We start from the raw sequence: 24,681 nt of genomic DNA, 5'->3' as shown, positions 1-24,681 counted from the left end.
TACACAGAAACAATCCTGAGTCACTTTATCAGCAGGCAGACACAGTAAAATAATTGACAGAGATTACTCAGGGCAGATACCTTTACAGAAACAGCATGAGGTTGTCTGAACTGGCATTCACACAGTGATCAGTGCCATTAGCCTTGCGGTTGAAAAACAAATGAAAAAGAAAGAGAAAAAACGGCACATCAACATTCCTCCGTTATGGAAACACTGTTGTTACATGTTGGTAAGTTGAGCGTCACAAAGACACATAGCTGGCAGACTGAAGCACTGCACCTGACCCATTTGACCTCTGGGTGAGAGCATTATGGGTAATGTAGTACATCATGCTATAGGTGTCTGATGGGATAGGGTTATGTACTGTATATTACATGCATTCTGTAGTGTTAGACACTGAAACCACAGGTTTCTGACCCCTAACCTTTGACCTTTGCCTTGGTGCCTCTGATGATATAGGGTTAAGTATGTTACATGTTACATGCAGTCTGTATACTCAGAAACCACAGATCATGCAGACCCCCAGCAGCGGGTGTGGCTTACTTGGTTGAGAACGTCTTGCTTCTGTTTGACAGAGGGAACAGGGAGAGGTAAGAAGGAGACATGGGGTTACTTTATAGCGGTCTGGCAGCAGTAGTAAAGGGTGTGGAAGCAGTTAGAGTTAGGATTAGCCAGGGGTGAGGCCACACCACTCTTACTGCCCCGCGGCTCTTTTGGAAGCTAGTCCTCATTCCCTTAACACACACACATGCGTGCAAACATCCAATCTTTGGACTTTTTACTGACAATATCCGCCATAGTTAACACCAAAAATGTATAAAATTAATTAAAACTTGTATGTGCTATGCATTCATCTTTCAAGACACAAACGTCAAACAAGCTATGCTGTGCCAATGGCAAGTTTGTGGGACATAATGCATCTATTCAGGTTAACTATCAACCCTTTGTATCAGTGTACTACCTACAGTATGCCAGTACCAGTGTAATACCTTTCACTATGTACACCTCCACAAAACACTGTATATGCACTGTATACAGTGGGGAAAAACAGTATTTAGTCAGCCACCAATTGTGCATGTTCTCCCACTTAAAAAGATGAGAGGCCTGTAATTTTCATCATAGGTACACGTCAACTATGACAGACAAATTGAGGAAAAAAAATCCAGAAAATCACATTGTAGGATTTTTAATGAATTTATTTGCAAATTATGGTGGAAAATAAGTATTTGGTCACCTACAAACAAGCAAGATTTCTGACTCTCACAGACCTGTAACTTCTTCTTTAAGGGGCTCCTCTGTCCTCCACTCGTTACCTGTATTAATGGCACCTGTTTGAACTTATCAGTATAAAAGACACCTGTCCACAACCTCAAACAGTCACACTCCAAACTCCACTATGGCCAAGAACAAAGAGCTGTCAAAGGACACCAGAAACAAAATTGTAGGCCTGCACCAGGCTGGGAAGACTGAATCTGCAATAGGTAAGCAGCTTGGTTTGAAGAAATCAACTGTGGGAGCAATTATTAGGAAATGGAAGACATACAAGACCACTGATAATCTCCCTCGATCTGGGGCTCCACGCAAGATCTCACCCCGTGGGGTCAAAATGATCACAAGAACGGTGACCAAAAATCCCAGAACCACACGGGGGGACCTAGTGAATGACCTGCAGAGAGCTGGGACCAAAGTAACAAAGCCTACCATCAGTAACACACTACGCCGCCAGGGACTCAAATCCTGCAGTGCCAGACGTGTCCCCCTGCTTAAGCCAGTACATGTCCAGGCCCGTCTGAAGTTTGCTAGAGTGCATTTGGATGATCCAGAAGAGGATTGGGAGAATGTCATATGGTCAGATGAAACCAAAATAGAACTTTTTGGTAAAAACTCAACTCGTCGTGTTTGGAGGACAAAGAATGCTGAGTTGCATCCAAAGAACACCATACCTACTGTGAAGCATGGGGGTGGAAACATCATGCTTTGGGGCTGTTTTTCTGCAAAGCGACCAGGACGACTGATCCGTGTAAAGGAAAGAATGAATGGGGCCATGTATCGTGAGATTTTGAGTGAAAACCTCCTTCCATCAGCAAGGGCATTGAAGATGAAACGTGGCTGGGTCTTTCAGCATGACAATGATCCCAAACACACCGCCCGGGCAACGAAGGAGTGGCTTCGTAAGAAGCATTTCAAGGTCCTGGAGTGGCCTAGCCAGTCTCCAGATCTCAACCCCATAGAAAATCTTTGGAGGGAGTTGAAAGTCCGTGTTGCCCAGCGACAGCCCCAAAACATCACTGCTCTAGAGGAGATCTGCATGGAGGAATGGGCCAAAATACCAGCAACAGTGTGTGAAAACCTTGTGAAGATTTACAGAAAACGTTTGACCTGTGTCATTTCCAACAAAGGGTATATAACAAAGTATTGAGAAACTTTTGTTATTGACCAAATACTTATTTTCCACCATAATTTGCAAATAAATTCATTAAAAATCCTACAATGTGATTTTCTGGATTTTTTTTCTCATTTTGTCTGTCATAGTTGACGTGTACCTATGATGAAAATTACAGGCCTCTCTCATCTTTTTAAGTGGGAGAACTTGCACAATTAGTGGCTGACTAAATACCTTTTTTCCCCACTGTATATTCGCCACGGCAGCATCCGTCCCACTGCTTATATAGTGGCTGCGCACGACTCTAACACCATCATTAAGTTTGCTGACGACATGACGGTGGTAGGCCTGATCACAGACGACGATGAGACCGAGAACAGCTTCTAACCCCAAAGTCATAAGACCAGGCCTCAAATTTCCCGGGGGCACCCTTGTGTGGCCGTAATGGCCGCACATTTTTTTATGCCTTACGGCCTAAATTTAATAATTATAATTCCCTTCTCCTGGCTGCCAATCGCCGTGATCCGAAGCACCTATCACTCACATGGCTGATGTCCTTCTTAACGAATTCCGAGGAGCATATTGAAGATGTTAGAAGAACTGTCCACATTTACTTTTCGTCAACCAACAAGATGAGTAACGAACAGCAAAAGCACTAGCCTATCTCAATCTACTATCCCCAATAGTACAAAAGTTGACCTATTCTATTAAATTAAATATTCCAAACATACTCTGGGACAGTTGTGGGATGCGATAGATCCCAAATTAATACAGTCCCTGTACATAAAAACAACAGTTTAAAACCAATGAGGCTGATGCAACAGATCAGAACGTTTAGCTTAAATGTTGATAAACTATTAGGCTATTTCTTCACATTAGAAGTGCAGCAATGTGCAACGGCAGTAGGCTATAATAACGAATGTTCCAAAATGCAATTAGCGGGAAAACACTGTTCTCAAAGGTGTACCGCAAATGTGAGCGGTTTCATAATGACAGAGATGAAAATATCCTTCAGAAATTTAGAAAGAGGGAAGCTCTAAAGACGCAACAACAAGCATGGGTTATTAATATGACTAGGAGTGTGTCTTTGGCTGCTGGACAACGAAAGAAAGTTCAGAACATAAGATAAATACTGGTTTCAATGGCATATGAAGAAGTGTTTATAAAATAATCCCCTTAACATTCCTATGGTTGGAACAAGGTAAGACATACCTCATAAAATGACAAGAAATTGTCCAGGTTTTAAACAATTAAGTTTGTTTAAATAGTTTCAAAATGGGTGATGTTGCAGTGTGCAACTGGCACTGGCCTTTCTCTCCTATCTGAACAGTGCCTCAAGTACAGTATGTCTACAGAATCAAGCCTTTTAGATACACTACATTACCAACAGTATGTGGACACCTGCTTGTCGAACATCTCATTCCAAAATCATGGGCATTAATATGGAGTTGGTCCCCCCTTTGCTGCTATAACAGCCTCCACTCTTCTGTGAAGGCTTTCCACTAGATGTTGGAATGGGCACTTGTTACCATTCAGCCACAAGAGCACTAGTGAGGTCGGGCACTGATGTTGGGCGATTAGGCCTGGCTCACAGTCGGCGTTCCAATTCATCCCAAAGGTTTTCAATAGGGTTGAGGTCAGGGCTCTCTGCAGGCCAGTCAAGTTCTTCCACACCGATCTAGACAAACCATTTCTGTATGGACCTCGCTTTGTGCACGGGGGCATTGTCATGCTGAAACAGGAAAGGGCCTTCCCCAAACTGTTGCCACAAAGTTGAAAGCACAGAATCGTCTAGAATGTAATTGTATGCTGTATAGTGTTAAGATTTCCCTTCACTGGAGCTAAGGGGCCTAGCCCGAACCATGAAAAACTTTACTTTGCATCATGTAACAGCAGATTGAGAAAAAAGCACACACAAACATGCACACACATTCCAAAAACATATCGATAAAACTAATAAGATAGAGCCATAAGGTCATATATCGTGAGACAGACATGCTTGTCTGCAATAAGAGCACCCAGATGGATTTGATAGGCATTTCTGGAAGGTCTCCATCAAGCTGTCTCCATCTCCCTGTTAGCATTGATGGCCTCGAGAAATCAATCAAATCCATTCTGGAACCCATGCCAACACAACAACAGGGTAAAAGAAAATGTGCCCACGCGAGCTAGGTGTGGCATCATACTCGCCCTTCGGATATATTTATGGTTAAAATGGGAGAGCACATGCAGTCTTGACAGAGAGACGTTATGATAGGGGTAAAGGGTAAGGATAAGGAGGAGACGCCATACTATCTGAGCCAAGAAAGCCATGAGAAAGAAGTAAAAACTGCAGAATGTTGCATAAAAAAACTCCAGGATAGACCTGTCACCAGAGCACAAGTCAAACCACCACACCACGGCAGCACAGCAAACCCTGGCTCTCAACCCTGCCTGTTCTCTCAATACATATTAACGTAACACTTGTTCTTGTTACTCCTCGGGTCCTCGGTCACTAAAGTGACATAGATCCTCAGGGATGACAGTCTCACAGCCAGATGAGCTCAACTGAATGACCCAGTCATAAATTAGACTCCATCTGATTGACGTTACCTGCTTCAGTGCCTGCTGTGGGATGTGTGTGTGTCTGTGTGTTTGTGTGTGTGTGTGTATGTGTGTGTGGAAACCCCTCCACCCTTTCATTTACAGTCCCCTGTCCGCCTTATCGCTCATCAATCATAGAGAAATACAGTATGAGGCGGTCAGAGGTAAGGGGAGGTGAGGCCACTGATGGTGTGTCACTAGCGTTTAGGGCAGCTTCCAGGACAGGCGAGGATTGATGAGTCACCAAGAGCACGACTAATTGATGACACGAGCACAACCCACTGGGCACTGGGCACACCATGTCATTTCAATGTGGAGAATTGGGTAATATTTGGTAGATACATTGATAATAATAAATATTAATAATATGCCATTTAGCAGACGCTTTTTTCCAAAGCGACTTACAGTCATGCGTGCATACATTTTATCAATGAGATTCCAACCTATTTTCACCCACTCAAAAAGACAGCCAAAAGTTTGTTGAATTCCCAATATGTTATCACTAAGCTTTCAACTATCTAAAAGCACAACCAAATTCCAATGGAAAATAAATGTCTGATTTTTGGTTTAGTTCTCACCTAAATTTGTAAGCACTGCACTTTCAACCATTTAAAAGCACACCAAAGTTAAAATGGGAACACAATGTCAGATCTTTTGTTTATTTATACAGCAACTTAATGTGTTATCACTGTGCTTGATCTAATAGCACAACCAAATGACCTGGATTGCAGTTAGTTGAGATTACATTAATGCCGTTTGATCAATGCCGTTTGAGATTCTGTGCAGATTATTACAGCAATTGTGAAGATCTCCACAGACCTGCGACCCTGAACATGCACGCTTTCTATGATTACATAAGACATTTATTGTTACAGTAACCTCAAAATGTGGCCATGGATGTGCTACTCATTTTAAGTTTGAGTAAATACTGTTACAGTAGTTTGTAAGATAGCCTTAACATTAGGCTATTTACTGTCTTACAAAAGTAATATTGAATTGTGTTTGGTTGACAACTCAACCAAAAATCATAATTTATTGTGCATTCGGGAAGTATTCAGACCCCTTGACTTTTTCCACATTTTGTTACGTTACAGCCTTATTTTAAAACTAATAAAATTATTTTTTTCCCCTCATCAATCTACACACAATACCTCAAAATGACAAAGTGAAAACAGGTTAACATTTTTGAGGCACATTTATTAAAAATAATAAACAGAAGTACCTTAACATTTACATAAGTATTCAGACCCTTTGCTATGAGACTCGAATTTGAGCTCAGGTGCATTCTGTTTCCATTGATCACCCTTGAGATGTTTCTACAACTTGATTGGAGTCCACCTGTGGTAAATTAAATTGATTGGACATGATTTGGAAAGGCACACACCTGTCTATTTAAGGTCCCACAGTTGACAGTGCATGTCAGAGCAAAAACTAAGCCATGAGGTCGAATTAATTGTCCGTAGAGCTCCAAGACAGGATTGTGTTGAGGCACAGATCTGGGGAAGGGTACCAAAAATGTATGTAGCATTGAAGGTCCCCAAGAACACAGTGGCCTCCATCATTCTTAAATGGAAGAAGATTTGAACCACCAAGAGCTGCCTGCCCGGCCAAACTGAGCAATCGGGGGACAAGGGCCTTGGTCAGGGAGGTGACCAAGAAGCTCATGGTCACTCTGTGACAGAGCTCCAAAGTTCCTCTGTGGAGATGGGAGAACCTTCCAGAAGGACAACCATCTCTGCAGCACTCCACCAATCAGGCCTTTATGGCAGAGTGGCCAGACGGAAGCCTCTCCTCAGTAAAAGGCACATGACAGCCTGCTTGGAGTTTGCCAAAATACACCTAAAGGACTCTCAGACCATGAGAAATAAGATTCTCTGGTCTGATGAAACCAAGATTGAACTCTTTGGCTTGAATGCCAAGTGTTACACCTGGAGGAAATCTGGCACCATCCCTAAGGTGAAGCATGGTGGTGGCAGCATCATGCTGTGGGAATGTTTTTCAGCGGCAGGGACTGGGAGACTAGTCAGGATCGAGGGAAAGATGAACGGAGATCCTTGATGAAAACCTGCTCCAGAGCGCTCAGGACCTCAGACTAGGTCAAAGGTTCATCTTCCAACAGGACAACGACCCTAAGCACACAGCCAAGACAACGCAGGAGTGGCTTCGGGACAAGTCTCTGAATGTCCTTGAGTGGCCCAGCCAGAGCCCGGACTTGAACCCGATCTAACATCTCTGGAGAGACCTGAAAATAGCTGTGCAGCGACGCTCCTCATCCAACCTGACAGAGCTTGAGAGGATCTGCAGAGATGGATGGGAGAAAATCCCTAAATACAGGTGTGCCAAGCTTGTAGCGTCATTCGAGGCTATAATCGCTGCCAATTTATGGAAATGTGATATTTCCATGTTAAATTTTTAATAGATTTTAAAAAATGTCTAAAAATCTGTTTTTGCTTTGTCATTATGGGGTATTGTGTGTAATGATGAGGGAAAAAAATATTAAATCAATTTTAGAATAAGTCTGTAACGTAACAAAATGTGGAAAAAGTCCAGGGGTCTGAATACTTTCTGAATGCACTGTAAAGGAGATGTATCAACTGCTTGGATATTTCCATCTGAGCCACTGGCTTAATCCTATTCTTTAACTTTTAGTTTTGGTTGAGATGGAGACGTGAATCCAACATATCATTTGTTAACTTGTGGACAAGTTAATAGGGTATTTACCGTATTGCAAAAGTGATATTGAATTGTGTTTGGTTGTCAATGCAACCAAATATCAACTTTTGAAGGAGATATATCTTCTGCTTGGTAACGAATAGGACTAAATAAAATCAAACTTTAAATGCACTTTAAATACAGTTTGATTTGATTTAATCCTGTTCTTCAACTTTTATTTTTGGTTGAGATGGAGACGTGAATCCAACATATTTATTATTAACTTGTAGATTCCATTTTAAAATCAACCAAAGCTTTAAACTCTAGTCCTATATGTATTGTCTATTTTTTGTTGAATCCTGGGCTGAATTTAAACAATAGCTGTTGATGACTTCACAAATGCTATATAGGCCTATATAGCATCATTGATTATATAGGATTGCTAAAGTATGGTTACATTTCATTTGCTTTGTTGAACCTACTTCGATAGCAACAGTGAATCTATTAAGTGGAGATTTCTCGACAATCATTCTCACAATAGCACATTGGTAGTAGTCAATGACAAATATAAAAGCTAAGCAGGGCTGTGCTTGGGTAAAACCCTGAATGGTAGACTGAATTAATAGCTGTAGATACATTTACATTACATTTTAGTCATTTAGCAGACGCTCTTTTCCAGAGCGACTTACAGTTAGTGAGTGCATACATTATTATTATTTATTTATTAATTTTTTATACCCCCGTGGGAAAGGAACCCACAACCCTGGCGTTGCAAACGCCATGCTCTACCAACTGAGCTACATCCCTGCCGGCCATAGATCAACTGAGATAGATCAACTCCCCAGCAGGAAGTGCTGCCCTGCCTATAGTTTTTTTTCTTATAGTGGATATTATGTTGAAAATTTGACGTTGTTTCAAAGTTATAAATTCAACATATTTTGTATAAGGTTTGTCTATGTTAAAAAGTGGTTACCATGATGACTTAATCCTGTGGTTGAAATTTTACCCTCAAAACAAAAGTTTATGTTGATGACTTTTTTCAAATCCAATATATTTTCCACGTAGATTCCATGTCACAATACGTTAACAAATTATTTTGAAACAACATTGATTCAACCAGTTTGTGCCCAGTGGGTAAAGTCACCTCGCTCCTTGCCACACAGTGCAGAAAATACCACCAGCTCGGCGCCTGCACTTGCTGGCTTTGGTGATCACACCACAGGCCACATGATGTCTGAATCCAACAGGGCTCTGATGGCGCCAACCAGCCGCTGTGAGGCTGTTACTCATATCACAATGCTGCAGTTATAAGGAGGAAGAGGGGGTGCACTTGGGCCGGGAGAGGAGGAGGGGGAGGGGGGGTGGAGCGCTGACCCATTCAGACAGACCATAATAAAATGTCAGCCACCTGTCCTCGTCACCATGGTGACATAACTTGTCGGCCCTCTGTCATCACGTCGAGGTTAAAGGGCGTCAGACGGATGTTGATGGTGAGGGCGAGGGAGGGAGAAAGTGTTGCTCACCTTACTACCGTCTAAACGAAGCGGATGACTAAGCATATCAGTGATGGAGCAGAGACTGAGTCAGGGGATTGCCAGGGTCTTAACAACATAAATAATGATGATCTCACTCAGGAAGGGTAGGGGAGGAAAAGAGAGGAGGGGAGGAGAGGATAAGGACAGGGAGGAGAGGAAGGGAGAGGAGAGGAAGGAAATGGAGGAGAAAGGAGAAGAGAGGAGCGGTGTAAGGGAGGGAAGGGTTGAGGCAGTGACGTACTGTACCTGCTCAGGATTGTACTTGGAGAGGACTCCTTCACCGTGAAACTCCTCCAGAACATCCTTGAGCTTCTTGGTGGAATCTGAGAAAGAGACAGGGATGAGAGAGGCTTTATAAACCTCATCATTTAGTCATTTTGGCACCAGGCGTATTATTTAGAGGTAAAGTGCTGCTGGATGTGCTGATTGTCTTTTGGGCTCAAGCTGTATCTGAGAGGACCATCTGGTTAGATCATGAGGCAAACATTTCACAGAGGTGAAAATAAGTTTAGCTAATTATTTAAACAAATAGACTAATTAAGCCAGGAAATTTGTTTGGAATAGAAAAACCCCTCAAACATTATCTGAATGAATAATCTCTGTGGAGTTAGACTGGACACCCCATTCTCTCTCCTCTTTCGAATACAATAAATAGCATATTAAATAATCTCAGTGCCACGACTTCCGCCGAGGCTGCCCCCCCTCCTGGTTTGGGCAGGCTTCGGCGTTCGTCGTCACCGGAGTACTAGCTACTGCCGATCCCATTCTCATCACTCCACTTGTCATGTCTTGTCAATCACACACACCTGGTGCTCATTCCCCTAATTAGTATGTGTATACGTGTTCCCTCTGTTCCCCTTGTCTTTGTGAGTGATTGTTTTGTTGTGAGAGCGTGTACCTCGGTTGAGCTACATTTCTCGGTGTTATTGCCAAGGTGGATGTTTTCCCTTGTACAGTTTCGTTTGACGCTTTGGGCGTTTGATTTATGCAAACGGATTAAACTCTGGACTGCGCCTGACTCCTTCTTTCACACCTCGTCAAACTCAGATTCAATAAATATAGACCATAGAAATATAATAGGTTGGATAATCACTCCACTCTCTCTCCTCTCTCTAGTGCAAAATACCTTAAAATATACGGAATCATCTCTGGAGTTGGGCCTCACACTTCCTCCAGGCCATGGGCAATAGTGTTTTACACCCAGAGATGCTAATCTCTCCCTGGGATTAAAGAGGCTACAGGAAGTGTCATACTGAGGCAAGGCAGGGATGCAGGGAATGCAGTGTTAACCCTTATCTAACCAGGTGAGTTCACTTAACGGCGTCCGCATGCTTCCTATCCGAATAGGTTCAGAACAGTTCGCGCATGGGTGATTCTGCAACTTCGCAAACTTTGGCCCTGCAAGCTTTCAGAAATTAAAATTTATTGAAACACCATTTTACCAGTATTATAATTGTCTTGGATTTGTCTAGAAATAATATCTGATAATGGCTGCGATCGTACTATTCAGGAATGTATATATTTTTGTCATTTTTCTCAGACAGCCATAGACAAATTTAATTTCCATCCCATCATTAAACTTACTTTTTAGTTGAAAATGAAATATCATACAATTAATTTATAACACATTTCTTATACATTTGTACATTAACTTGTATTGCATATTATTTTAAGTGATTAAGGTTTTCCTAATATTAATAATTCAACACAACACCTGAATGTATAAACTTGCCTTTGTGACAGCTGAAAACATTGATTTATCATAAAAAATAAGATATTTCCACCCAACCTTCTTGTGAGATTATGATAACAACCATATGATTTCCCTATCTAAAACAATCAATGTAAATTATACATAATATACTAATTTACCTAAAAAAATATGGATGTGGTGGAAATGACAAGGTGTGGCGGAAATTACATTTATGTGAAAAAACATATGAAAACAATATTTTATTGCAAACAACCATTGTTAAAAACATTTAATTAATTTAAGACAAAGTAAGATTCCAAAAGTAGCCGATGGGCAGAGCTCAAGGAAGTAGGCCAATGTTTTTGAGAGATGGGCCCAGATTGCAGAGCTCAGTGAGCAAAGTGAAACTTTATCATTAAATGTTGTGGTATATCCAGCACCGGTGTGGAGGGTCACCTGCTTGTGAGAATCACCAAAGTGAACTGCCTGAATTTCACTGGTGTATTTACACAGATAGTTCTCTGCAAAGTCAATGTGCACGATGATCTCCTCTTTCCGCAGATACTCTTTTAATTCTTTCAGTTTGGAGTATTGGTGTCGAATGTTGTAGACGTGTTTCCCCAACTTCTCTTTCAATCCTTTGGATAAGTCCTCCAGTAGAATCTGCAGTGTGCGACACACCTTTTCTTTTACTGTCAAATGTACAGTGAACTTCTCCATGTTTCCCTCTGTTTTTCTTCTCTCTCTCTCTTCAGCTTTGTTTTTCCACTCAAACCACCATGTCTGCTCACCAGCATCAAAGTCAGATGTTTTAAGCTATTTTGCTTGGCAAAGGGAGCACTCTGTGTACATGCACTCTTTCTTCAGGTTCTCACAGCAAAGGCTCAATAAGGTTCTCAATGTTCCTGCAGCTGATCACTTTGTGATACTGTAGTTTGTCCGCCATGATCTGGAGGTTGGCATGGGTTTTGCAGAGGCATGTGTCCCTATCCTGGAAGGATGTCTTTTGCAGAATTCATAGTAGGACATTTTAATCTCTGAATATTCCCTCTTAAAATTCCGTTAAAGGTTCTGAATTGTGCCATTCAAGAAGTGCTTCTGCTTTTTTTTCTTGTTTCTCGTTAGTGTGTCCTTTTTCCCTGTTGTTGCTCTACTGTTCACATCACGTTCATAGAATGTAGTGATTTTCTCTTCTGTGGCTGTGCTAATTATGTTACACTGCTTTTTCCTGGAGTATTGAAGACTTGTTAGCCTGTTTTCATTTGCCCTTTGACCAGGCCATACTTTCTCAGGATGTTGCCTCTGAGCATTTTTGAAGCCACTTGTTTGTCCTTGGCACTGCGCATTTTTTGATACTTTTGCTTTAACTCTGCAATGATGGTATTTTGAAACAATAAAATCCTTCAAGTTCTTCGGAGTTCCCTTCATTTGCTGTTTTGTGTTTGTCTTTGGGGAATCTCTCCATTTTCTTCTTCAGTTGATCATACCTTTTTTTAGTATTTCTCAGCTTTCCGTAAAGCTTTATCAAGTTTGACATTTTGTCATGCAAAGATCTCTGTATGTTTTTGAGCAACCTCTTCCAACCTTTTTCCTTCCAGCAAGTATTCGACTTCTCATACCTGTTGCAGATGAGGAAGGGGTATCAGAGCGTGCATCAGGGGCAGGTATGTTGGCCTCATGTTCTGGCTGCAAGTCATCTGGTGACTAAGGTGGTGTGTTGCCTGATAGGTAGGTCTCCATTGCAACTGTTCTCTTTAAAGTATGTCTTCTATTCCGTTGGTTGCATTTCCATTGTCTTCTCTTGCTTCTTTGTTCTCGCTTTGTAAGCTCAGAGATAGATTTCACTTCTCCCTTCTCTTTTTTCTTCCAGTATCTCTCCGTCTTTTTGCAGATGTTCCTGGTATCGTATAGGAACATGTTTTATTTTGTTTCTATGTCTGTGACCTCTGTTTTTAGAAGATACCAAATAAAACAGCACAAAGAAAAGTGCTACTTAAGTTTTCAACTTGTGCACACCTTGGAGTATTTTCTAGATTAAATAAATGTAAAACATGATTAAATAAGCCTAAAGTTTAAAAAGTAATAACATAATGGATTTTTGTCATTTCCACCACGTTCTGTCATTTCCACCACAGTTAAATTTGTGATGGAAATGACTGATGGAAATGACGCTTCTATTGTTTTTGGAGAAAAATGAGACTGCTTAGCATGCTTTGGCTAGTATTATAGCTAGTATATAGTTTACACTAAATACATAAAATATACATTTTTTTTCAAACTTCTACCACAAGGTAAAGAAATTATAGCCTGTTTGGAAATTACTGACGATAAAAATATTCTCTACACAAGCAATATTTACCTAGATTTTTCTTCAACTTCTGGACATCACATCTGGAACAACTGTCTGCTGTAGCCATGTGCTTCAGTGTCGCAATACGTTTCCATGGTAACTAAGTTAAGTCTCTTGACAAAACTTTATTAATGAGGAATTTGCCCTCAGTGGTGGAAATGACACCACAACCAAAAGGACAGGTATTTTTTGTGTAAATTACAATATAAAGGGCATACTCACAATAAATATTGATATAGATTTTATTTAATTGACTCTTTCTCTAGTAGATAACATTATATAATGTGTAATTATTAATGTTCTCTCATAGAAAAACATAGTAGAAGCTCAAAAGCCTGGGTCAGGGACAAGGGCAAAACTGTGAAATTGAGGTATAAAATGCATCTGAAAAGTAGCTAAAATACTTGATAGAGAGGTGTTAAAAAATATCAGAGGTGATTGTAGTGTGAACTTAACATAAAGATTATTTTTTTTTAAATAAAATTCTAAAAGTTGACCCTGAAGACATGGAAGTACCCGTAGTTGCATATATTATGACGACATTTTGTGAAGGTTTTTTTGTTCGTTTTTCTCGAGGCAAGCCGAAGTCTACACCCCTTCATCGGTGATTGGCCAACAGTAGGGATTCTTCAGTGAAGTGTTCAATGACAGACGAATCGTTTACATGCAAATGTTTTGACTTGAAATATTGCACCAAACATCTTATTAGTTCATTGTAAAATTGCTCCTTGACAAAAAAGTCAAAATTAAATGACAGATTTCTTGAGTTATCTTAGATTAATTCTGACTATTTTGAGGAGGTGTATACTGGTTACGGCATCTCAAGATGGACAAACAGTACTATTTCTGCTTCTTTCTCGTTTTCCAAGGTCTTTTAAGGGAGTATGTGAGCACACTCGTTCGGTTCGCGATACATGCCTCCCGCTTTTGTTGACACGCCCCTCCCTTCTGGCAACTGCCAACCTGGAGAGTGGAAAACTGATTGTGGCAGGGGACAACAATCTCCAAGAGCCCAGGAGACTATTTTGTGCCAGGGTGACACGGCTTGTAAGTGAAACAAGAAACAAGCTCAGGGACTTCTTCCTCTCCCCATCTGGACGTGTGCCATGGCAGGAAGACATGGTAACTACACCACAAGTAGAACAAATCCTGTAATGTCTGTGGCACACAGCTCTTCTCAACGTTGTCAGCACTGGATGTTCAAATAGAATGCATTGAAACATCTTGTATTGAGATGAAGAAACAGAGCTTTTTAGCACACAAAAATAAACCTTTATTATGCATATGGGCTCAAAGTAAACCACAATACAAAAGTCTCTGCTAAGAACAGACATGTAAACAACACGTGTCAATGAAATATACTATAATTAAAGTCAGACAATAATTGCAATTATTTGTACAATAGTACAAATCTGTCTGTGAAAAACAGACATGTAAACAACAAAAGTGTTAATAATAATAATAATAAAATGAAAGTGTCTAGTGTCTGATTCCTGAGACAACATCAGAACAAGTTGTTAATTTCACTGTGGTCCCAGTCGTTGGGTCCCCTTCTTGAAGTCATGCACAAACTCATGCAGCTGGTGATCGAATTCCTCCCGGAGTTTTGGTGATAGTTCATCCATGAAATCAGCTATAGGTGCCAGGGCCCTGTGTAGAGGATGAGAAGAGGGGGGAAATGAGAGGAGTGGAGAGCAGTGTGCATAGTGAGGAGAGGAGGAAAGAGGACAACAGAAGAGAGAAAAGGGGATCAGAGTAAAGGAGGAGAGTCTGGTGGCTTGGTGCATGACGTTCTCCAGACCTTGAGATCTGTCTTCAATCATTTGCAATGCCTTTGTGAGAGATGTGTCAAGGGCTAGTCTGCAGCTCTTTTCTCCCTTCTTTTCACACCCCTGCTACTACTGCTGCTCCTCTGCGGCATTGGTGAGGACCAAGCCAGTGGAGTGGGTCTTGGAGGTGGGCCCAGAATAGAGCTTCCCAGGTCCTGCATGGAGATGGTTTCCCATTCTGCACTGCAGCTCAGTGTGGGAGATGGGCTGGGGGCCGATGACCAGTCAGTGCAGAGGGCCAGTGAACAGCCAGTGCTTGGGTGCAGAGAACAAAACCTGGTGCGGTCTCCATTCACTGGTGTTTGTGCCTGGAAAAAAAGAAATCAGAGGGTTATTTAGGACACATATCCAAACCATCCTAAACTATCAATGAAAAACATATCAAATATAATTAACCGAGCCAGACTATAAAGATGCAAACGTTTGGGCAGGGTTGAATAGGCCTGGCCTAGCTACTCAACACTGCTTAAACTTTTGCAACATTTTAGCTAGCTGAACCTTGCTACCGAACTTTGACTTCAGTGTTACTAATGTGGGAAGCTTATGCTTTTCTTTCTCTGACAGAATTGTGTTTGATCAAAAAGTTGTAAATACCTTTAGAATATGCTGCTAGGCTAGCTAGCCAGCCAAGTAGCTAGCGCCAGCTGGCTAGCTATTGTTAGCAAACATTGCTACTCTTTTCCTCGACTACAATAGAAAATACTACAACATACCTCTTCCTCTGGTGAGGACGGCATGTTGCTTTCTGTCTTGCTCACTTCTTTATCTCCTCGGCCAAGCGATGCTCGAAGTTATCGTTGTTGTTGTTTGCCATGTTGAATCCACACTGAGTTTCGGGAGAAGAAGAAACTCAAGTCACCCCTACAGTTGACCAATCACCGACGAAGGGGTGTAGACTTCGGCTACTGAACTTCAGCTTGTCTTGAGAAATTTTTTTGGGTGCACGAACAACCGAAAAAACCCTTGCCGAAGACCAAAATGAACAAAAACGTCACAAAATGTCGTCATAATATGTGTACGAACTGTTCCAAACTGTTTTGGATGGGAAGCATGTTGACGCCTTACTGAGAAGACCAGAGCCGGCCCTACCCTTTTGTTAGCACTAAGTTAAATTTTTTGAGTGAATTTCCTGCAGTTCTACACATTCTGCTATGGGAAGGAGAGAAGATTGGTAATATTATAACTAATTTCATGCAATTCTATTCATTTTGCCATGGGGTTGAGATACATTTTTGCAGTTTTCAAGCTTATTTCCTGCAATTATACACATTTTGCCATGACTTATGCAATGGTAATATATCTGAGTGAGAGTGATTAACTAAATCAATGGGGGCCCCCTGGAGGTCAGGGCCCCTGGGCACGTGCCCTGCGTGCCTGGTCGGTAATTCAACCATGATTACTACAAGTTTAAATTGCTGGGTCGTTCCACAAATGAATGCCTTTTGTGTCCCTTTGATATTTTAAATATTGTAAAATTGTGCATCAAATATTGAATTTTAAAAGCCCGCCAATTCAATGAAATTACCTTTAATAGAGGGCTATTCACCAAGACAGTCGTGAAGAGGGCACGACAAAGCCTATTCCCCCACCAGGAGACTGAAAAGATTTGGCATGGGTCCTCAGATCCTCAAAAAGTTATACAGCTGCACCATCGAGAGCATCCTGACTGGTTGCATCACTGCCTGGTATGGCAACTGCTCGGCCTCCGACCGCAAGGCACTACAGAGGGTAGTGCTTATGGCCCAGTACATCACTGTGGCCAAGCTTCCTGCCATCCATGAACTCTATACCAGGCGGTGTCAGTGGAAGGCCCTAAAAATTGTCAAAGACTCCAGCCACCGTAGTCATAGACTGTTCTCTCTGCTACCGCACGGCAAGCAGTACCGGAGTGCCAAGTCTAGGTCCAAAAGGCTTCTTAACAGCTTCTACCCCCAAGCCATATTCTCCCGAGTGGTGCAGTGGTCTAAGGCACTGCATCGCAGTGCTAGCTGTGCCACTAGAGATCCTGGTTCGAATCCAGGCTCTGTCGTAGCTGGCCGTGACCGGGAGACCCATGGGGCGGCGCACAATTGGCCCAGCGTCGTCCAGGGTAGGGGAGGGAATGGCCAGCAGGGATGTAGCTCAGTTGGTAGAGTATGGCGTTTGCAACGCCAGGGTTGTGGGTTCGATTCCCACGGGGGGCCAGTATGAAAAAAAAAAAAAAATGTATGCACTCACTAACTGTAAGTCGCTCTGGATAAGAGCGTCTGCTAAATGACTAAAATGTAAATAAGACTCCTGAACAGCTAATGAAATGGCTACCCGGACTATTTGCATTGCACCCACCCCGCACCCCCTCTTTTACGCTGCTGCTACTCTCTGCTTATTATCTATGCATAGTCACTTTAACTATATCTACATATTACCTCAATTACCGGTGCCCCTGCACATTGACTCTGTACCGGTACCCCCTGTATATAGCCTCGCTACTGTTATTTTTACTGTTTTTATTTTTTTACTTATCTATTGTTTACTTAACACTTATAGTTCTTTAAACTGCTTGTAAGTAAGCATTTCACTGTAAGGTCTACACCTGTTGTATTCGGCGCATATGACAAATAACATTTGATTTTATTAGAATAAAGACCACATGGAGAATTTAATAAATCAGATTATTTTATATGATAAAGACTTCCAAAAGTGCACAAATTCAGCATTTTGACATGTTCATCTGTGCACCCTCTGAGACTTCCAGGAATATTTAAACCCACTTAACCCCAACATTTCTCCAAGTTTTCACCATCATTGTAAAGCCCTAGTTATTTTGTTGCTTTGACAAAGTAATTTCTGAAGATAATTATTTATTTCATGTAAGGTCATTAAGGTCAACCCTGTTACGTGAACTGAACTCTCATTTTAATGAGGTGAAACTATTAATAAAACATTTTTATAAAAATAAATATTGAACATCTAATAGTCAAATCATAGTGTGGTTCTACTCTTTTTGGCAATTTTCTGGTGTTTTGTGGTGGAAAACTGAGTGAGTCGAGCATAACATAGATAGACAGGCTAGAAATGTTTTAACAATAAAAAAAAAAAAAATTAAGCTTGCATTCAATTGCTCCTCCTTGTTGCACACAACAAGCTTTCATTTCCCATGTCACAAGGGGATTTATGGCCGATTTAAGATTAAATCGTCAACCCTGTTATTTTATTTGGCACTTAATAGGCACTTACTATAGTAAGATGGGAGAACAAGTTTTGTATTAAGTTGAACATGTGCTCTTTATGACAGAATGTTAAAATCAGGTGATCTCAAATCTTTCCACGAAGTCACACCTCAAAAGGCACTGAATTGTTGGAATGACCCAGCTGACTAGACTAACTTACCAATCAAAGTGTTTTTAGCTGACATTGGCAAATTGAGTGACTGGAGAACAGGAGAAAAACTTAATGCACAATAAAATGTAGAAGTTGCACCTTAAAATAATATGTATACGAAAAAAAGTGTTGGTCGGCCGCGGGGCCCTAAGCCAGGGTTTCCCATGCTTGCTGAATCAACTAACAATAGGTCATGAACTGAGATAACACATGCTACAGTAAGTCCAGTCCATTTACCATAACAGCATCGATTAACCAGATCAGACAGCTAACTAGACTGTAGCTGCAGCTAGTTTAATTTGTTTTGTTTGTTGTCACTACAACTCTGGATAAGAGCATCTACTGAATGACCAACATTTTGATGTAAATGTAATGCAGACTCTCATTGAATCACAGCAGAACAGAACAGAAGCCAGTAGGCTAAATGCAGTGGGGACTGAAGAATCACAGCCAATAGCTAGAAGGTTAACAGTAAATCACCATCGTAGGTCATCAACATTCCTTTGCCTTCGACTTCATTTCCTTTATTCATTCTTTATAGAAGAGAATAACAGCACTGAGCCAATTCGTATGTAAAGCAAGGGGAAGATAAGACCAGACCACTGAGTAAAAGAGCGGTTGCATCTCAAATGGCACCCTATTCTCAATATAGTTCAGTACTTTTGACTAGACTCCTGTGGGGGAATAGGGTGCCATTTGGGACAAAGCGAGCTTTTCAGTGTAGTGCAGCTGGGCTCATTGAACTGACACATGGCTTTGTAATGGACACTAACCTTTCACCTCACACATTATAACTCTCCTTTATTAACCCATATTGGAAACAGACACACCAGACACGTCATGTGTATAGTAATACAAACACAGACACGGTCATCCATCCAACAGACCAGACCTGTGTTCAAATAGTACTTGTATTCTTTCAAATACTTAATATGCACTTGATTGAGCTTGTCTGGCGCAATGGAAACAATGGAATAGTCCCAAAAGTGCAAATCCCACCTACCTGGTCACTCAAGGCAGGCTCAATCAAACACTCCAAGTATTTGAAAGAAAAACCAAATACTTTTTGAACTCAGATCTGCTGTACAGTATCACAAACACAGACACTGCCATCCACCCACCCACCACCAGCATAGTAGGTCCCAGACACATCTCCATCACCAGGGGTCTAGGTGCTCCAGTACATGTGACTGAGGGCCCATTAGCAACCCAGCGTAAATAGATGTCAAATATCCTCCTCTCATTAGCACAGCAGCGTCAAAATAAACAAGCCCTAGTGAGGGGGAGGTTCAGAGGCCTTCTTGAGACTAGTTGAGTATCTGGAGCATCAGCAATTGTGGGTTCGATTACAGGGGGGGCAGAGCTCATGGGGCCTCCTGCATTGCGTGGGCTGCGGTGGGGGGGGGGGGGGTCACACCAGTGAATAAATGCTGGGTGATGTTTAGCATCCACACAAATGTACCTACTGAGTATTTACCTTTCACCTGTTTCAACGCAGGAGTGTACAGTACCACTTAAGGGGTTTAGTTGGCTGCAGAGATTGACTGTTCACCATGGACACCCCTTTGGCTAAATTTACATTTACATTTTAGTCATTTAGCAGACGCTCTGATCCAGAGCGACTTACAGTTAGTGAATGCATACATGTTTTTTTTATTTTTTATACTGGCCCCCCGTGGGAAACAAACCCACATCCCTGCCGGCCAAACCCTCCCCTACCTTGGACGAAGCTGGACCAATTGTGCGCCGCCCATGGGTCTCCCGGTCGCGGCCGGCTGCGACAGAGCCTGGACTCGAACCAGGATCTCTAGTGGCACAGCTAGCACTGCAATGCAGTACCTTAGATCATTGCGCCACATATGGAGCCGCGTACAGTGCCGCTTACCTCTGATCTCTGCAGCTCATCTGGACCGCCATATAGGCTATGTTATGGAGCCAAATTACAGAAAATGAAATAAACCAAAAATCCCTCAAAGCAGCTACACAAACACATTTTTCTGAATAGAGAGGATGAGAAAGAAAGAGCCAGGAGTAGTATTTTTAGCCGTGGCTGTCAATAAATTACACCGATGAACAAGGGAAAGATTGGCAATAACAATTTGTCCTTACTAGAGGTGATGTAATCTAACACATAACCGTTTATGTATTAGACTTTGTGTTTAATCAATTTCTGTTTCAATGACAAGCTCACTCAACACTTGAGTATATCCCTAGGCAACAGATGTACTGTATATGTCCAGGGAATGTAAGCATTGTGTTTTTAGGGAGGTCTATGCATAGAGGAATCCTCAGATAGTAAAACTATGTTTCTCTCAGACACCACAATCTATTTAGTTGTTGTGTGGCTGTGTATCAGCTCAATAGGCTGTAAGGAAGTGAAAAATGAATGTTCATCTATTACAGGGAAATCCAGACTAGTGATGGATTCTCTTTTGACTAACAAATGTCTGTGGTGGGAAGGCTACTGATACGGATGAGTCACCTCAACAGAGGAAAAAACAAGCAAAATAGTGCAATGCTAGAAATAGTCAATGGAGAGGGGAAAATACAAGTTTGCATGAATCACTTAACTTCAAGCACAAAGAAAAACAATAGCCTATGTCAAACTACCTAGGCAAATGATGGGTAGGAAGTGAGGCTTTGAAAGGGGAGGTGCATTGCTTTGGCCTCCTTACTCGGGAAGGACACGGTTATTAGAATATTCAAATATCCGAACGGACGTTAGTATTCGATTACTTGCGAGAGTAAATTTTTTTATATAAAATAATTCAATCAAATGTGACATTGCTACACACAAGAATATACCATGACATTTCAAATTCTTAATTTGATAAAACAACACACTTTTGAATGTGTTTTTTATGATATTCGCCCCATAAAAAGACAGCGCAGCCTACACAGGTTTCACGCGTGTAGGTTGTTGTTATTGTCGGCCAATCAAAGTGGCACTGCAGTCAGAGACTATGTGTAGCAAGCAATGTGAACTGGGAGATCTCTAATCAATGCAAATTGGAATTAAAATTACATAATTAAGTTAGCTAAATGAGAAGGAGTAGGCTACAACGAGCAACTGACAGGTAGGCTGTTGTTTAGTCTGAATGGAGTTGTTGTAGACAAGAACGGGGAGCGCAGAGAAATAGCCTAACCCTCTGCCTCCCCCTCCCCCTGCCCCGCTGTAGCAATAGCAAGCTGTCTCCCCCGTGTCGCGCAGGCTGCACAGGAAGCAAGTGCCCCAGTATAAACAACGTATTTTTTTACAAACACATGTACTTCAACTGATGATTCAACTGAAATGATTTCAAATGTCCATCCCTACTCCTTGCACAACCTGGCAATTGACTCTCAGGCTGGTTACCTAAGGGTATCACAGGTATCAGCCTGGGTCAAATGCATGAGCTTGATTTAGTTTGCACTTTTAGGACTATTCCATTGATCCTATTGTGCAGGGAAAACTAAATCAAGATCAGTATTTTTATGTACAGTATTTGACCCAGGTCTGACACAGGTATTGCCAGGTTACTTTTGGCTCAATTTACCTATGGGTATAACAGGTATTGCTAGTACTCACATTCGCTGTACTGCTGCAGCTGACCGAACTCAGACGGACTCAGACACTCCCAGTTCCCAACTCCATCTCCCATCATGATGCCAGCTGGGGGGAGGTGAGGGAGGGTGGTAGTGGATGTGGATGTGCCTCTCAGGGTACGGAGGTTCTAGGGCTGGTTATTCCTGGGTGGTGGGGGTGGTGGTGAGGGGAAGTGAGGTAGAGCTGAGGAGGTTAACTGTCATCACAGATCCTTCCAAGTGAGTGGAGGTGGTGGCAGAAACAGATGCCAGAGATGGTGGGGTGGGGAAAGGGGGATAAGGATGGGCAGTATGTGATATGGAGGTCCAGCCAGAGGCAGGTCTCTAGGTCTCGCCCTCTCTCTGATGTCACAGACTCAAGCTGCTCCCCTCATCTCTGGCAGGAAGTGATACGTCCACAGTCAGTTAACACAGGGTCCCTTAGCAGGTCTGCTGCACCAATGACCTATAATGACCTAGATAGAGAGGGGAGGGAGAGATAGAGAGAATGAGAGTGAGAGAGAATGAGAGAGAGAGAATAGACAGGTTAGCTTCTATCAAACCATATTTCACCATTTAAGAACACAGAGTAACACAGAGTACAGACAGAAAGGTTATACCCCCAAAACAGTAAAAGTCAATAATTATTTACTGTTGTTTATCCCCTTCTGCCACAGCACATAAACCACATACAGTATGTAGAGTTAAAAAGTGGGGCTCCTAAATGGAGCCAGCTCTGCGGAGGAGAAATCAATACATCTCTCTGGGTGGACATCCTCACAGGAATGCAGCCAGGTGGAAAATACACAGCAATTTACCAGTTCATAGACACACACAAATGCTCACACATGCGCACACACACACAATTTACCAGTTCATGGGCATGGAGGAGGGTGGGGAGAAAGATTCAAACATATGTAAGGTCTAAATCAGGGGTGTCAAACTCATTCCACGGAGGGCAAAGTGTCTGAATGTTTTTGGTTTTTCCTTTTAATTAAGACCTAGACAACCAGGTGAGGGGAGTTCCTTACTAATTAGTGACCGTAATTCATCAATCAAGTACAAGGGTGGAAAGAAAACCTGCAGACACTTGGCCCACCGTGGAATGAGTTTGACACTTGGTGTAAATGGGAGAGGACCTATAACTGAGGCCAAGGCTGTCTGATGATAGCTGCCCTGCCCTCAGTGAGAGTTGGGTGATGATGTTAGCCATGGGGGCTCATCACAGAGGTGCAGATTGGGCTCCTGGGGTTGGTGTGGAGAGATCACAGTTTAATCTCGTCAACCACACATGCACAAACACAAACTCACAAACGCAGACACACACACATTCACGTTCGCAGACACATATACACACGCACATGCAACATGTGCAAGAATGCTGAATTGACACACTGTGATTTGCAACTGATCTAATTCTATGAGAGCTTTTCTGATCCATTCTCTTCCTAGAAGTTGTAAAGATTAAATGACTTCTAGGTAAAACTACAACATATCACAGTACTGTGGCATGGGATGACTTAATTGGCAGAAAGAGGAGAGGGGAAATTACAAGAGAGATTTAGTAGGGTAGACCTCTAGTGTAGACTGACAGAAAGATACTGAGAGAGAATACAGTGTAAATTCTGAGAGAATCAGAATTGTAAATATTAAATTACGTCTAGGTATTGTAAAGCATGGGCTGATTTGATGGGCCCAAAGAGGAAGGATGAAGAGATATAAAAATGACTAGAGAGACCTAGTTTGATATAGGCAGACTACAACTGCTTGGCATCCGACCACAAGGTGCTACAGATTGTAGTGCGTACGGCCTAGTACATCACTGGGGCCGTGCTCCCTGCCATCCAGGAACTCTATACCAGGCGGTGCCAGAGGAAGGCCCTACAAATTGTCAAAGTCTCCAGCCACCCAAGTCATTGACTGTTCTCTCTGCTACCGCACGGCAAGTGGTGCCAATGAACCAAGTCTGGAACCAACAGGACTCTAAACAGCTTCTACCCCCGAGCCATAAGACTGCTAAATATTTAGTTAAATAGTTAACCAAATAGCTACTCTGATTATCTCCATTGACCCTTTTTGCACAAACCTTTTTGTTGGACTCATCACATACGCTGCTGCTACTGTTTATTATCTATCCTGTTTGCTTGTCACTTTATTCCTAGTTATATGTACAGTGAGGGAAAAAAGTATTTGATCCCCTGCTGATTTTGTACGTTTTCGCCACTGACAAAGACATGATCAGTCTATAATGTTAATGGTAGGTTTATTTGAACAGTGAGAGACAGAATAACAACAAAAAAATCCAGAAAAACGCATGTAAAAAATGTTATAAATTGATTTGCATTTTAATGAGGGAAATAAGTATTACATCATACAATGACTAATTGGGGATAAGGACCAGGTGTGTGTGATTAATTAGACAAGACAAGTGGAGTGATGATAAATGGATCGGCAGCAGCTAGTAACCCGGTGACGACGAACGCCGAAACCTGCCCGAACAAGGAGGGGAGGCAGCCTCGGCGGAAGTCGTGACAGTACCCCCCCCCTTGACGCGCGGCTCCAGCTGCGCACCGACCCCGGCCTCGGGGACGGCCAGGAGGACGCGGAGCAGGGCAAGCCGGATGGCGACGGTGGAAATCCCGTAACATGGAGGGATCGAGGATGTCCCTCACCGGGACCCAGCACCGTTCCTCCGGACCGTACCCCTCCCACTCCACGAGGTACTGAAGGCC

The 24,681-nt window shown here is 42.2% G+C and overlaps 1 protein-coding gene across 1 annotated transcript in view; it reads right to left on the bottom strand.

Moving 5' to 3' along the window:
- Nucleotides 1-22,029, bottom strand: part of LOC311143441 (diacylglycerol kinase beta-like) — a gene marked incomplete at both ends in the record, with an annotated part of 114,149 nt that extends 92,120 nt beyond the window's left edge. Inside the window, 3 exons of the mRNA XM_084179258.1 lie at nt 544-564; nt 9,400-9,476; nt 21,954-22,029. Of these exons, the coding sequence (XP_084035384.1) occupies nt 544-564; nt 9,400-9,476; nt 21,954-22,029 (174 nt within the window). The remainder of the gene's footprint in view (nt 1-543; nt 565-9,399; nt 9,477-21,953) is intronic.
- Between the last annotated feature and the right edge of the window lie 2,652 nt (nt 22,030-24,681).

The sequence above is a fragment of the Coregonus lavaretus genome (assembly GCF_964263955.1).
Source record: "Coregonus lavaretus genome assembly, chromosome: 16".
Lineage (NCBI taxonomy): Eukaryota > Metazoa > Chordata > Actinopteri > Salmoniformes > Salmonidae > Coregonus > Coregonus lavaretus.
The sequence above is the reverse complement of the archived record's forward strand: the minus strand, read 5'-3'. Positions and strand labels throughout refer to the sequence as shown.